Genomic DNA, 16,721 nt, shown 5'->3' with positions numbered 1-16,721 from the left:
ACATTAGCCCTGTGAAACAGGTAATGCATTAGCCCCATTTTATAGATGAAGAAATTGAGGCTCAGAGAATGAAAGGGCTGTCATGGACATACAGACCATGCTTCAACTCCTAATAATAAGCCCAACATTTTTTTTTACACCAAGAGATCCCTCTTCTGCATGCATATGATGACAACAACTATAATAATAGCTAATATTTATATTGCACTCCTATGTGTTGGACACTGAGCTGTTCTTTATAAATATTTCATTTGATTCTCACATCAATCCTGGGAAATAGTTACTATTATTATTCTCATTTTACAGATAGGGACACTGAGTTAAACAAGTTATGTGACTTGCCCAAGGTCATACACTGAAAAAGTATCTGAGGCCAGATTTGTGACTTCAGGCCTGTTGCTCTATCCACTGCCCCTCAAGCCAGCTCAGACCAACAGGAATGTTCCACAAATCCAGCTCAGGATGGGTGTACTTTGCTCTGAGCAATCTTCATCTATGAAAATCCAAATCCATAACAAGAATGAATTAAGCAGTGACTGCTCACTTTACAAAAGGATCTTTCCTCTCTAACCTTAAAAAAAAGGGGGGGGAAGAATTCAAGATAGGATTCCAAATGTTAAAGCTTTTTTAATGGATTTAAAACAAGAATTTACAAAAAAAATTATTTTGTACACATCTTTTTGAAACTCATTTATGAAATAAAGTGAGGCATAGCAGTAATTAAATTTGATATGTAGTTCACTGACTACTTGAATTGTGTGCCTCAGCAGTCAGGCCTAGGAAAATGAGACATTATGACCTAAACTGATGGTCAATTAAGGAGAACATTGCCCACCCCAAATATTGAGGACCAGCTCAAACATCACTTCTTTTTGATCTTCCCAACAAACATTCTTTTGGGATTCCTGGCTCACTTTGCTGTATATTGCAGCAGTTTATATTCCTGTCTCACCCCTCAGTTCTTGAGGGGTCACATATGCAGTCAGCAGTGCGTGGCCTTCTGCACACTTGCTGCTCCCTGACTTTCTCACATGGCTCTTTCATCTGAAATGTCCTCCCTTTACTCTTCTCTCTACTAGGCAAATCCCACCCATTCTTTAAAACCCAACTGAAGGTCCATCTCCTCCAGGAGGATGTCCTCCCAACTTTCCACTCACAAAGAACTTTGTTTTTAAGCTAATGGTCTTAAGGAAAGGCAGTTGGACACAATGGATAGAGAATCAGCCTTGGAGTCAGGAAGACCTGGGTTCAAGTTCTGCTTCTGATATAGACTAGCTATGTGACCACGGGCAAATCACTGGTGCCTACAAGAGGCCCAAGGGCCCAGAAAGAGTAGACCTCATCTCCCAGCTCCAGTTCCTATTGCCCAGTTCCCAGTCAATGCTAGATTCACTGTCCTGGCTAAATGCTGACTCCTACCTCCCCAGTTCTTTAACATAAGGTCCCACTATCCCTCTCCACCTTCCCAAGAGTCTATTCACTGCTGAAGGGTTATTATCTTCCTAATTATAGAGAGAGCAAACAGCTTCTCTTTATTGGTATTTCAGCACTTAGCACAATGCTTAAGAAGGGCTTTTCTTATTCACTTCATATCTCCGCAGGCTCTAGGCAACTCTCTAGGACTCAATGTTACAGTCAAGTGGCTGGTGTGTATCAGTTTCCATAACCAGAGAGTTCCCTGCACTAATAAAATTATATGATATATAATCATATATCATGAAGAAATCATGAAATCACTAGCTAAAAGTATACTTATATAGTTTTCTATATGTAATAATCTCCTGGTTTCTTACCCCTACACTAAACTGGAGTCCCATAAAGTCCAAAGCCAGCCCTCAGTTTTGTACCTTCCCAAGGCTACATGTGCTTAATTTAATAACCATATACTGAATTAAAGTTTGTAAATTGCCTTCAATTCCCCTTTGCCCTAACATGTGGAGATGGGAGCAGGGATGTTAGTAGGAACTATGCTCATTTTACAAACAGGCACCAATATCTCCAGGGACATGATAGCCCTCAACATTTGGGTGGGTGGAGAGCTCTGTCCCTCAATTGCCTTGGGGGGTCCACTCTGTGGTACCTCCACTACCTTCCCCCACTATGTAGCAGGCACTTGGAATCAAATTCTATAATCTGGGGTTGAACCTACTCCAACAGTTGAGTTTACCCTTCTCTTCCCTGCCTTCTAAAGAGCCACATTCTGTATATCATGAAACTGAGGCTCAGATATAAGACTGATTGTGCTATGGCTATTCAGAAGGGGTAGGGAATCCAGTCTCTCAACTCCTAATCCAATGCTTTCCCCATTATATTCCATTCCACAAGAGGGCCTTCCTTTCAAGGAAGCCCTGTGCTCACCTCATACTTATTAGGAGCAATGAAGTTTAAGGTCTCATCAGGATCATACAGGATAGAGAAGGCCAATTCCAATACTTCCTGAGAGGGAAATCACAGAATGTGTAAATTGGTAAAGAACTTCAGAATGTAAAATGTCAATGATAGAAGGCTCTTTAAATAGAAAATATCAACATTTAGAAACCCTTATTTTATGAAAGGGGTCTTCTAGTTCAATTTGGGGCTCTTTTCAGTATACCCCACTGCTGTTGGGAATCACCATTAGAGATGTGATTTGGCTAGACTCATACCAAGTTAATGAAAGATCTAAATTAGAACCCAGTTATTCTGACTGTCAGGCAATTAAAACCCTTTCTCCATGTATAACTAATCTGAAGCATTTGAAGAACTTTTATTTTCTCTCAGAGGCCTTAACCCAGACTCTGAACAATTTACTTTCTTCAAATGTTTCAATCCAATGCCAATCAAGACCCCAGGTATGGCTTTTCCTCAAGGAAATAGATGGTAACTCAAAATGAGGCATGTCTCATCAAACAACTCACAACTCACATACATTAACATTTTGTCTATTTCCTACTTAGCTCCCTAGTCCTCAGTTAATGACTCAGATACTCCAACCAGCCACTCCTTCCTAACTCACCTTGTTCTGCTTGAGAGCACTTTTCTCTTTCATATGAGGACAGTCCTTCCCAGTGACAATGGCCTTAATATCTGCAACAGGAACTAAAAAAGAAAAATGGTCACACAGGAGGGAATTTGACTATTTCCAGAAGCTTGAAACTACAAGTTGGTCTCTAGGCAAGGTAATTTGATTTTTTTAAAAGTTAATATCAAAGGATATAAAAGCAGTTTTCAAAAGAATAAATTCAAGCAATCACTAACTATAAGAAATAGTGTTCTAAATCACTGATAAAATACAAAAGTAAATTAAAGTAACCTTAAGGTTTTATCCCACATCCATCAGATTGACAAAAATGACAAAAAAATGAAAATTATAAAGGTTGGAGGAACTGTGGAGTGTTGGGCACCTTGCCAAACGGTTGGTGGAGCTGTGAATTAGTCTACAATTCTAGAAAATAATTTGGGAATTACTCTAAAATCATTAAACTGTACATGTCCTTTGATTCAGAAATAAGAATACAAAGCATATACTTTAAGAAGACCAAAAATAGATTTAAAAAATTAAATCAGCATTTTTTATGCAAGGAAAAACTGTAAACAAAATGAGTGTGCCATTAATTAGGCAATGGCTGAACAAAGAAGATTGTAATGGAATATTATTATATCCTAAGAATGACAAACAAAATAATTTAGAGAAACTTAAGACTTTTTTGAACAGATACCGAACAAAATTAAACTAAAAAATAATTTACTTGACCACAATTATGTAAAGAAAGTTACACTTAAAAAATCTTCAGAATTCTAATCAGTGTAATAACCAATTACTCCAGAAGATTGGAAACTAATTATCTCCTCTGATCAAATGGGTGATAAAATATGGGAACAGGAGGCAAGACAATGCCAGAGATGAATAATTTTTTGTTTTGTTTTGCTTAACTTCTTTATTAAAATGCAAAGCTCTATTTGGGGGCTGGAGGTACTGGTCTTTTTTTTTTTTTAAGCATCAATAGAGCATAAAAAAAGAAAATGGACTGTCTAAAGGATCTGAATTCATAAACTTCTTCAAGCTCAGTTTCCTCACCTTTAAAATGATAAGATTCTACTTGTCTCTTCTGGGATTTCCATAAAGTTAAACAGAGTATACTCAATGTTTCAAGACCTTGAAACCTTAGAATCTTTGACTTTTCCTTCTTCTTTCGCCCCTCTCAGCCCATATCAATCAATCCATCAAAAAGTATTTATGCTTACATGTGAAAGGGAGTGAAAACATATCTAAATGTGAATGTACAAGATAAACTCAAAGCAGATGGAAGATGATCTCAGAAGGGTCAGCACTAGCTTCATGGAGACAAGGAAAGATGTCCTAGAGGAGATGCCACCTGAATTGAGTCCTAAAATCTGTTCCTTCTGCTCTATCAACAAGATCATTATTCCAGTTCTGGGTCTTACCAGAACTGTATTCCTAGTCCCTAATATACAGTTTTGTGCACAGCAAATGATTAAAGTCTGTCGAATAAATGTCCCCAGAGGCCTGGGGTCAATATTTATCCCAGGGTATAATTTCCCTGGCAAGGGTTTTCTTACCTATTCAACATGACCAATGCTTCAGACTTGGAGTGCATCTTATATTTTTTCTTTTGTTTTTGCAAAGCAATGGGGTTTGAGTGATTTGCCCAAGGTTACACAGCTAGGTTATTATTAAGTGTATGAGGCTGGATTTGAACTCAGGTCCTCCTGACTCCAGGGCCAGTGCTCCATCCATCCATCCATTGTACTACCTAGCTACCCCCTCATTCATATATATATATATATATATATATATATATATATATATATATATATTTTTTTTTTTTTTTTTTTTTAGGATTTTTGGCAAGGCAATGGGGTTAAAGTGGCTTGCCCAAGGCCACACAGCTAGGCAATTATCAAGTGACTGAAACCAGATTTGAACCCAGGTACTCCTGACTCCAAGGGCCGGTGCTCTATCCACTGAGCCACCTAGCCACCCTCATCTTATATTTTTCAAAGCACTTTCACATTTATCTGATCCTCACAACAATCACATACTTTTAATACAGGAGCCCTATAAGATAAGGAGGACAAATATTATAAATTCCTGTTTTATAAATGAAGAAACTAAGACTCAGAAAATTGAAGTAACTTGTCTAGGGCTATGAATTAATTTGTGGGTGAGCCACGATGTCTTCTGACCTCTGGTGTTCTTTCCATTATCATCTAGGTAGGATGCAATTTATTATGCCCATTTGGCAGATGAGGAAACAGGCCCAGAGAGGAATGAATTGTCCAAGGTCACAGAGCAAATTACAACCACAACTGACACTGTAATACAAGTTTCCAGTCAGTGTGCTTTCTATTACTTATCAAAAGAGTAACCAAATTGCACCTACTTTTCTCTTGCAGGGATTCAAAGGTCACCTCTCCCTGAGGGTTGTCATCAAGATCTCCATAGTGAAGAACCTTGTGGTTCAAGGCCAAACGGCAATACCAGAAACGCTCTGAAAATATACAGGTGATAAGTATACTTCATCACAGCTCAGATTTCTAAACTGGGACCAGGTTAGAAAAATACTTAACTCTCAACAAACCTGTTAAATGTGTTATCCCAGCCTGCCCTCCTCTATTCTGAGATCCAGCCAAAATGACCTTCTGTCTACCCCACATCTAGAATGCCCTTCCTCCTTACCTCTGCCCCATAGGATCCCCCTCCATTCTCTAAGACTAAAACATTTTTTTTCTTTTTTCTTTTTCTTGGCCCCTCCACCTTTTTTTTTGCAACATGGCTAATGCAAAAATGTTTTGTGTGACTTTACATGTATAATCAATATCAGATTGATTTCTCAATAGATGAGGAAGGCACTGGAAGGAGGGAGCAAAGTTTGAACTCAAAATTCTAAAGAATCCTAAAATAAAATAATGTGCATGTATATGTGTACATATGTTGTGTGTTTGTAATAGAATTCACACAGTACCTTCTACATGAAGCATTTCCCAAGTCCTCCAAATGCTAGTCCCTCCCAGACGATCTTGCATTTAATTACCTTGCATCTTTCCCCCATTAGAATATAGCCTCCATAAAAAAAATCCCAATAAAACTTTTTTTAAAGGAGAAGATAAATCTGCTGTTCAGAAAGGATTCAGAAGGGATTTTGGTTTCATTCATTGTGTTTACATCCCTGGTGCCCAATATGATTCCTAAGACATAACAGACACCTGAAAAATACTTGTTGATTAAGTGAAGCAGGTGGTCAAAATACAGTCCCCATTTTTTCTGATGAGGAAACAGTGGCTGAGAGGGAGGAACTAACATGTTCAGGGTCACCTAATAGAGCTGAGCCCAGGCTCCCTGACTCTAGGCAGGTCAGGGGAAGCAGTTTCGAAAAAGTTCTGGGGAAGAATAGAAGAACATTTGATCTAAGTGTGTTCCCTGTACCAGGTAAAAGTTGTATTGGTCCCAGTGGGGTTGGATCTCCACCAGACTCCTGTGCTGAAGATGCACTTCATCTCACCTTGCCGCCGCCGATTCCCAATTTTCCGGAAGCTGCTCCCTTCACAGAGCCGATTCAACCGCTGTTGCTTAATTAGCTCCAGGATCTCTGGCTGGATCTTCTCCCTTAATTCCCTGAGGAAGTATACACAACAGGAAAAAAAAAATTAGTTCATGGAGGCAGCTGAAACTCTTGAAGGGAGAAGGAGCTGGCAGCTGCTTCCTCTTCTATGTCCCACAAGACTTACACAATTGGTGGGGACTGGAAATCATCCTGACTCATCCTCTCAGACTGGCGCAATCTCAGAATCTCTGAGTAGCTCAGGCTCCGAAGTTTGCTCTTGAACTGATCTAAAGAATTGGGTTTAGAGGGCAAAGCCCTGGTGATCTGCTCTCGTACCACTTGCATAACCTGAGAGAAAAAGATGATGAGTATCACTGCTGTGTTGGTTCTGGGATGGTAGCTGAGAGAGCTAGACTCTAGTCCTGTCTCTGGCCACTAACTTGATGTAGTCCAAGGAAATTCACTTTAATGAAATTCAATTCAACAAATATTCATAAATCACTTACTATATGCAAGTCACAGTGGCTACAAAGACAAAACAGCCCCTGTCTTCTTCTGCTGTGGGATTTGACAGGTACAAAATAAATATGGTAGAAGAAAAATTGAGAAAGGAGAGAAAACACTCACAACCGAGATCAGGGAAGTGACACTTGAGATGAACTTTGAAGGAAGGCTAAGGATTGAGAGGGACAAGTTAAATCTAGACATGTAAAAGGCTTATGTAAATAAACGGGCTCATCGAATGGTTAGTAGTCAAGTTGACTAGATTGGAGAGTTTGTGAAGGAGAGTAGTATGCAAAAGAAATAGAAAAGTCAGTGCGAGTCAAACTGTAAAGGGTCTCAAATAGAGACTAATTAAAGAATTTTTTATCTTTTAGACAATGGGGAGCTACACAATGAAAGTTTATGAGTAGGGAACCAGGGAATCAGGCCAATGTCTTAGAAATTATTTTGGGATTTCAGTCACCAAATGAAGAATCAAAGAATAAACATTTGGCCATGCCACGAGTGAGAGCTTTACTGAAATAATAATTGCCCTCTCTGATTCTCAATTTCTTTCTTTTTAAAATAACAGGAAGTTGGTCTAGACTATCTATTAGGTCCCTTCAAGATATAACATTCTCTAAGTCTGTAAGGATTTAAAGAATTCTTAGTACTTGAAGATTTTACAAATAAAATTTGCATTTTCATAGTGATTTAAGATTCTTTAAAGTATTTTCCCCAAAATAACCCTATGGAGCACTGAAATATTTATTTTCCTCCTATAGATGATGAAGCTGAGGCTGACAGATGAGGGGCCTTGACGCTACAGAAATATTTGCTGAATGAAGGGATATGCTTTGGTGTTTCAAACTGGTAAATGCTATGAGATGCAAAAATAAAACTTCCTTACAATATGTCTAAATTGAAAGGAGTTTACTAGCCCGAAGACACAGGTGTTAGGAAAGCTGTTGACTCAATTACCTTCAATTATTACTTTCAGCTCTATATGGAGAACCATCACCTAGTATGATTCTAAATAGGTGTCCAGAACAAAGTCCTGACTATAAATGCCCTTGTTATAAATCTGGTAGTTGCTGGGATTACATTGAGCTTTCTGAGACAATCCACACCAAATCTAATCTACCTTGAAACACTCTCTAGTCTAAATAGTAATAAGTATTATAAGTAAGGCACTCTGCTTCCCAAGTCTGGCTTAAAAGAAGGGCAGTGTGGAAGAATGAGGAAAAAAAAGCATCAGGCCAGCAGTCAGGAGAATTGGCTTCACCCTCACTAACCCTGTGCCTCTGGGTCAAGATGATTCTTTTCTTCAGATCTGTTTCCTCCTCTGTAAATGGGATAATGGTATCTGCTCTACCTTCTTCACAACCACCTGGTGAGGCTGTGTGAATTTACAGCATGTTAGATATAGGTACTGTTATTATCATTATCTGACTAGTCAATCTGCACTGATTTCCCAATTCAGTGTCTCTCAGGTCTCAGTGGAAGCTTGGCTTGACCTTGTTAAAATCTTCTGCTGTTGCCCTCATCTCCTTCCAAGTCTTGTTCAGCAGCTGGATGCAGATTCCAAAGAGCTCCTCAAATGCTCGGTCATGAGTGAAAAACATTGGGTGGTAGTCGTTCCGTCCTTCATTTGCTGTGAGGAAAGAGGAAATGGAAAAGGATGAGGGTCCCACCATAGGACCTAAATCTAGAACCTCTGTGGCTTCAAAAGCAAGGGGAAAATGGGGCCAAGAACTCTAGGAGTACTGTGTGAGATGGGCCTGAATTTTACCCAAGGACTTCTCTCATCTGCAGGTTTTTTTCCCCCTTCCCATTCCTGACCTATCTACTTCCTGATACTGGAAAGGACACAGGTCCGTCATCTTCCAGGAGGAAAGTGTCTACTCAGTATCTTTGATCAGTTAATATCTTATCCAATTGATTCTTCTTCCAAGAAAAGAGCAGTCGGGGGCAGAGCCAATATGGCAGCATGAGAACAGGCTTTCCTAGGAACTCTCTCCAAAATATTTCAAAACCTTAAAATTATGACTCTTAACTAAATTTTCAAGAGACAGAACCCACAGAAAGATCCAGTGAGGCAATTCTCCAGCCAAGGTAACCTGAAAGATCATGGGAAGGCTCTGTTCCACGGGGTTGGAGGGGGTGGCAGTGCAGCCAAGATCATCATTCTGGAGCAAAGGAGTTCTAGCCTTCTGGAAACACACTGTGTGGTGCCTGGGTCCCTGAGAGTGCCGGCTCCTGGCAGCAAAAGCAGTTTCCTGACCAGCCAACCCAGTGAAACCAAGCACAACTTGGAAGATCAGTGTGGAAACCTCTGCCAAAGTGAGTATGAAGCCCAAGCCAACTTGACCCTCAATGAAGCTGTGGCCCTCAGCACGGCCCAGATCCCGGGAAATGGAAGCAAGCCCCCAGAGATGACCAGCAGCTGTATCCAGAGTGCTCAGCCCACAGAAGGTAAGGGGGTGGGGGGAGACTGTCAAAGTCCCTTCTCTGTCTCTGGGACAGGACTTTGGTGCTTTGCTGATATTCAGACCCTGGTCACACAGTCTGCCCCCCCTCCCCCCCCCGCCATAGAGCAGGGGCACTCCTTACAGCTCCAGGGCAGAGCACAAACCAAAGCACAGGCCAGGAGAACAGTCAGAGCCTCTCATAAAACCCTGAAGGAACTGAGATCCTTGCAGGGGGTGTCCCAATAATACTCAAAAGCTTGGGAAGCACTCCAAAACCAGGGCACAGGCTGGGGAAATGAGTAAACAGAAAAAAAAGGAGCCTGACCATAGACAAATATTTTGGTCCCATGGAGGATCAAAACACAAACTCAGAAGATGACAAAATCCAAGCTTCTATATGCAGAGCCTCCAAGAAATATAGGAGTTGCGTTCAGGTTATGACAGAGCTCAAAAAAGATTTTGAAAATCAAGTAAGGAAGGTAAAGGAAAAACTGGGAAGAGAAATGAGAGAGATGCCAGGAAAACATGAAAACCAAGTCAGAAGCTTGGTCAAGGAGATCTCCAAAAAATTCTTAAGAAAACAAATGTTAAAAACCAGTTTAGGTCAAATGGAAAAAAGCAGTCCAAAAAGTTAATGAGGAGAAAAATATCTTAAAAAGCAGAACTGGCCAGATAAAAAAGGAGACAGAGCTAAGGGAAGCTGATGACTTTGTGAGGAACTAAGACACAATAATACAATACCAAAAGAATGGAAAACTAGAAGAAAACATGAAATAATTCATTGAAAAAACAACTGATCTGAAAAAAAACAGATCCAGAAGAGACAATTTAAAAATTATTGGGTTACCTGAAAGTCATGATCAGGAAAAGAAGAGCCTTGACCCCAAGAACAGAGCAGAATTTCACAACTCACATAGAGGTCTAACCACTGATCCTCCTTAGAACTATGAAATGTTTCCCTGACTTACCCTTAGATCCTGAATTTCTAGCTTCTTATTACTCCACTGGAGTGGGGAGGGAAGCAGACAGGGGAGGGTAAGATTATAGGGGAGCTAGTGGGAAAATAGTTCAGTCTCATCTCAACCAGGGCTAACCTCTTAGGAACTGCAATGTGGACACTAGTAAAGAGTCAGAGACCTAAATTAGAAACTTACTTCAGAGTGGCAAAGAATTAGAAATTGAGGAGATACCCATCAGTTGAGGAATGGCTGAAAAAGTTATGGTATATGAATACTACAGAGTACTATTGTTCTATAAGAAACCATGAATGGTCGGACTCTAGAAAAGCATGGAAAGAATTCCAGGATATGACAATAAGCAAAGGGGGCATAACCAATTGCTGTACATATTAACAATATCATGTATGAGTTGATCAACTATGATGGATGCAGTTCCTCTCAATAGTTCAGAGAGCTAGGATAACCCTGGGAGACCTGTAATGGAAAACGCCATCCACATCCAGATGAAGAAAAAACTAAACAAACTAATTTCAGAATGTGAATGACCACCATGTCCACTTTTTAAAAATTTCTCTTGTTTTTCCTTCCTATCCCATGGTTTTCTTTCTTTTTTCCTTTCTTTCCTCATACAGAAAATGATATATGTTAACTTGTTTAAAACAAAATACAAACATGTTTAACATAAATGTACATGTACAACATTCATTAGACTGTTTGCCACTGAGGGGAGAAGGATGGGAAGAGAGGGTGGAAGAATACTGTGTAACTTTTGTTGAAAAACTTTCATAACACGTAATTCGAAAAATAAAATAAATATCAATTAAAAAAAGAGACCTACTTCTATTCTTTACTAGTTGTGTGGCCTTAGGCAAAAATTGCACAATTTCTCTGAACTGAAGAATACTCATCTATGGAAATAATTACTAACCCATCTTTACAACATTTTAAGGGCAGAGAGAGAGAGATTTTCTAACAATTGCTAGGGGAGAGAGATTTCCATTCTGTGAGTCATTCAGTTAACAGAAAAGTGGCAGAGCTGGGATTCTAACTTGGATCTCTTGAGACTTCAGTCAGAATCTCTTCCCTTTTACCACTCTGAATCTTTAGGAGGCAGTGACAAGGCAGTCCTACCTCACTTGCTCTCTTTCTCTTAGTCACAAGACCACTATGCTAGGGTTGTGAGTAGCCCAGAGAGTACTAGATTATCAAAAACATTATATTTGAGTCCTAACTCTGCTCTCTGAGAGCAAATTACTTAACCTTTCTATTCTCAGTATTCTCATCCATAAAATGGAAATAAAACTGGCATAATGTGCCTTGCAAAAGTGCTGTGAAAGTAAATTGAATAATAATAAAGTGATCTCACGTGACTAGGAAGTACACTGTTATTCTTGCTATCACAGTGACAGGTGGAGGAAGGCAGCAATGGCAGAAAGACTTACGCAGCTCTCCAACTTGTAGAATCTCACACAGCATTTTGGTGAGCTCAATAGCACTTCGACCAAAGGGACATTCATGCTTGTCCTCCCGACTGCTGTTCTCCAGGACAATCTGTCAAGAAAGAGAAAGATTTGGGTTCAAAGAGAGACAAAAATGTGGGTGAAATGTAATCAAGAACCAGGGTAAAGGGCAAGTCTTTTTTTTTTACCCGGATATAGGTATCCTGATGGACTTTAGCCAAGTAGAGCATGTTGTCCAGGGCTAGCATCCCTGGAGGAGTTTGGGTAAAGTCCATTGCTGGGTTGATATGATTCTAACAGAAAAAAGAAATGTGACATGAGCATTAGCACCTCTCAGCGTGCTTCCTCATACAAAAGGAAAAGCTCCCATGAAAAATCCTGTCAAGTTGCACCCCCTTGCCCTAAAGGTTGTGCCATGCTAATTTCTTATGACTAAGGTGGCATCACTTTGTAGACTCATCTTTTAAAAGTTCTGTATCCTTGGGCAAGTCACTTTATCTATATAAAATGGGAATAATAATCATGTTGCGTATACAGACTCTACATAACATGCTATGTAAACGTTAGCTATGATTCATCTGTGAAAGGGTAACCTCTGAACTCAATTATGGGGCTCAAGTTTTACATTTGATCTAGCAAGCTCCCAGCCATGTAGCTCAGAACACAGGGAGACAAGGCTGGAGACACAGGCAGGAGGGGGTCACTGGGGTACATACAGTGAATCCCAGCATTTTGTAGTCTTTGGTGTACATGGCTTTTCGTTTCTCTGTCCCACTGCTAGTGACACTTGTAGGGTCAGTCTCTGCATCAAATGCAATTCTTCTTAATTCAAATATGATATCCCTTTGTGCCTGAAGGAAAAAAAATATAACGGTTCAGATACCCACAGTATTTTAGGGAGAGCAAATGGTAAAGTAGCATCTTTGGGAATTCTTGCCCCAAACTATCATTGGTGATGTTATCTCTCTTTTTTGTTTTAACATTTTTAATGATTTCTTTTCCTTTTATATCACCTTCATTTGCCAATATAGCTCTTCCCCATCTAAAGAACCATTCCTTAGAACAGAGAATAAAAAAGAAATACAGAATAAATTCTGCAAAAGTAACCAATATGGGGCAACTAGGTGGTTCAGTGAATAAAGCACCAATCCTAAAGTCAGAAGGACCAGATTTCAAATCTGGTCTCAGACACTTAAAAAAAATTACCTAGCTATGTGACCTTGGGCACGTCACTTAACCACAATGCCTTGCAATAAAACAAAAAAAAGGAACCAATAACAACAACCAAACCTGACATTATATGCTGTGCTTATCACCTACCATTCGCTCACCTCTGAAAAGAAGGAAAAATATTACTGCCTTTTTTCAATACAGAAAAGAAAAAGACTTGCAAAATGACCCCTTTGCTCTCAGTTAATCAGCAGAGTGTGTTAGTACCAGTTTGCAAAAATTCTAAGGTGAGTAAAATATGTCGTAGAGGAGATATCACTGACTAGGAAGGGTCACAAATAGGTTACCTCTCACAAAAAGCAGGATAACATAAATTTGTGGTTTCTCGTTTCCCTGATGGGAGGGCAGAGAACATTATTATTGGGTCTAAAATTAACCTGATCATTGGGGTCCATCTTGGTCATCATTCTCTCTTCTAGAAGGTTAAAGGTCAGGACTTGCAGTACATAGAGCTGATGAGCCATTTCGGTTTTGATTGGGCGGTTACCCCGAATTACATGCTGAAAAATGCAAAGGGCAAGGAAGAAAGAATTGAATGAAAGGACCTATTATTGAAATCTTTTACTCTTCTTTGAATGATTCTGTGTTGCACTCCCCTAAGACCTTCTACCAAAAACAACTAAAATCATGTCATTCTCCACCCCTCTGAGCAGAAAACCTTGAAAGCTATTTATCAAGAATGCACTTAATTCAACGTTTCAAATCATCAAAACATCATCTTCTATTCTCTCCTTCTCAGTTCTGGTTTTGTAGGAAGAGATAGCCCTTTTCCTTGCCAATGCCAAGTCCCTTTTACGTGTGCTCCTTATCCCACTCGTTCCCTTTCATCTCTCTAGGAACTTCCCCTTTAATGAGCCCCTTTAATTGTTCTAATTTTCTTTTTTAAAAACTATTCTGTTATTATGATCTTGAGCATCAACAATCATGAACATTTTCATAAAAAAGAACAAAAACATGATTAATGTGTATAAAATAGTGAATTTCTATTATCAGCAGCTTTTTCTTTTACATTTATAAACTCATTTGTTTGTATCTCCCTCTGAATTACCTTCTGTTCTCTTCAGAGCATTTTAAAAATGTTTCAATGGCACTTTTCATTTTTCTTTTTTTTGGGAGGGGCATCATCACTAGCTTCCCTCTTCCCTTCGAATTTTCTCTCATCAAATAAAAAACTAAAGTCTTCACTCTTGTAACAAATATGAATAATCAAGCAAAATAAATCTACTCATTGGCCATCTCCATAAATGTATAGCTTATTCTACACCTTTAGTGTATCTCCTCCCTGTTAGGAAGAGAGAGAACATGCTTTGCTGGGAAATGGATGTTCAAGCAGATTGTTGGATTCAGGGTCAGAAAGACTTCTAAATTCTAATCCTCCTTCCCACACTTACTAGCTGAGTGAATTTGAGTAAGTTTTCTCATCTGAAAAACAGAAATAATAATAGCACCTCCCTCACAAGGTTGTTGTGAGAATCAAACAAAATACAAATAATATAAGCTACATGTTTTATAAGCCTTACAATACTCTGAAATTGTTAGCTATGATTAACATCAACATCAGTCCTCTGGAGTCAAAGCTGGTCATTGAATTCATCAACGTTCTTAAGCCTTTCAAAATTGTTTTTCTTTACCATTTAGTCACAATATAAACTGTCCTCCTGGTTCTGTTCACGTCATTCTGTATCAACTCATGCAAGTCGACCAAGTTTCTATGAATACATCCCTTTTGTCATTTCTTATGGAATAATAATATTCCATAATATTCATATGCCATAATTTTCTCAGTCATTCCCCAATTAATGGGCACTTCCTAAATTTCCAATTGTTTGCTACAACAAAAAAGTGCTTCTCTCAATATTTTTGCCTATATGGGTCCTTTCCCTTTTTTCTGTTTACTTTCTAGGGTGTCTACCTACTAGTGGTATTGCTGGGTTGAAGAATACAAAGACATTTTAGGTAGTGTCCCAAATTGTTTTCTAGAAGAGCCAGTCCAATTCTCAGCTATACCCACAATACATTAATGTTCCTGTTCCCTCATGACCCTCCCAAAACAGTAATTTTCTTTTTTATGTTATCATTGCCAATTTGATGGTGGAATTATGAACTAATCTAAACACCAGGCAAAACAATTTGAAATTATAAAAAAAAGGAATTAAAAGGTCCAAAATCTTTGATTCAGAATTCCAATTGCTATGCATCTGCCCTAAGTAAGTTAGAGACAGAAAGAATGCTTTCAAAGATACCAAATTAATCATAGTAGTAATTTTTAGCAGTGGGTACCCATAAGCTGGGGAATGGCTAAATAAATTATGGCACACAGATGTAATAGACTATTGCTGAACCATAAAAAATAACAGATATGAGGAGATCAGAGAAATATGAGAAGACTGAGATAAAGTAAAGCAATGCAAAGTAAAGAGAACAAGGAAAATAGTATGTGAGAATAGAACAAATGGAAAGAACTTTAAAATGAAACTAAAAACAATGTAATTATATATGACCAAGATTTGCTCCAAAGAAGAGTAAATGTACCTGCTACCTTTCACTGGAAGGTGAGGGACAATAACTGAGACATGAGGCATAAGGCATTAAACACATTCAACATGTCTGCTCATTGGTTTTGCTGAACTACCTTTAAAAATCTTTGGTAAAAGGGAAAATTTGCTGGGGAGCACAGGCGACCTATACTATATTCAGAAATGACTGTGATAAAAAACAAAATAAACTTTACAAATTAAGTATTTGTTCGACAAAAAAAGTCTTATCTGAAGAGTAAGAAAAATAAAAACTTCTCCAACACTTTAAGATTTACAAACTACAGGGCGGCTAGGTGGTGCAGTGGATAGAGCACCAGCCCTAGAGTCAGGAGTACCTGAGTTCAAATCCGGCCTCAGACACTTAATAATTACCTAGCTGTGTGGCCTTGGGCAAGTCACTTAACCCCCATTGCCTTGCAAAAACTAAAAAAAAAAAGATTTGCAAAATACTTTCATCACAACAATCCTATGAGATGATTCAAGTATTATTATCCCACTTTCTAGATGAGGAAACTGAGGTTCAGAGTGGTTAAGGTCACATAGTTCAAGGTCACATAGAATCAGTATTCAAACCTCATCTTCTGCACTGTTCTTCAATACAAAAGAGTTTAAGGGTCAAAGTCTACTATGGACAAGGATTTTCTTTTCCCAAAAGATGATCTTCCATATAAGTTGTTCATGGGGGAAGGACCAGGAGCTCCTCTTTTCTTTTTTGCATACAAGAACAGGTCTAAGCTCTTTACCCTCCACGAAGATAGGCCCTGAGACCCTCATTTCTGGTTAACAGAAGTCTTTGATATCCTCTGACATCTCTTATAAGCGTCCCCTTTCCAACAAAACAATAGCTGTGTATCACAAACTTACATTCAAGATTATGTTCCGAAGGTGCTTCTGTGCAAATGCATTGGCCATATCCTGTTGAGAAAATCAAGGTAAGCATGAGATGAAAGAGAAAGACACACACAGACCAAGTTGAGGATCATAGATTTAGGGCTGGACAGGACCTTACAAGTCATCCCATCCAATCGGCTCATTT

General features: G+C 39.0%; 1 protein-coding gene across 4 annotated transcripts in view; it reads right to left on the bottom strand.

Moving 5' to 3' along the window:
- Positions 1-16,721, bottom strand: part of ELMO2 (engulfment and cell motility 2) — a 67,901-nt gene that overhangs the window by 3,796 nt on the left and 47,384 nt on the right. For all 4 annotated transcript variants that reach the window (XM_074211199.1, XM_074211201.1, XM_074211200.1 and 1 more), the window contains 11 exons: positions 16,550-16,600; positions 13,526-13,648; positions 12,635-12,769; positions 12,107-12,211; positions 11,901-12,009; positions 8,546-8,682; positions 6,730-6,893; positions 6,504-6,616; positions 5,385-5,492; positions 2,996-3,078; positions 2,359-2,436 (listed from right to left, as the gene is read on the bottom strand). In XM_074211199.1, coding sequence (XP_074067300.1) covers positions 2,359-2,436; positions 2,996-3,078; positions 5,385-5,492; positions 6,504-6,616; positions 6,730-6,893; positions 8,546-8,682; positions 11,901-12,009; positions 12,107-12,211; positions 12,635-12,769; positions 13,526-13,648; positions 16,550-16,600 — 1,206 coding nt within the window. The remainder of the gene's footprint in view (positions 1-2,358; positions 2,437-2,995; positions 3,079-5,384; positions 5,493-6,503; positions 6,617-6,729; positions 6,894-8,545; positions 8,683-11,900; positions 12,010-12,106; positions 12,212-12,634; positions 12,770-13,525; positions 13,649-16,549; positions 16,601-16,721) is intronic.

Source organism: Macrotis lagotis, chromosome 1 (genome assembly GCF_037893015.1).
Source record: "Macrotis lagotis isolate mMagLag1 chromosome 1, bilby.v1.9.chrom.fasta, whole genome shotgun sequence".
Taxonomy (NCBI): Eukaryota; Metazoa; Chordata; class Mammalia; order Peramelemorphia; family Peramelidae; genus Macrotis; species Macrotis lagotis.
Note: the sequence above shows the minus strand (reverse complement) of the source record. Positions and strands in the feature narration are given on the sequence as shown.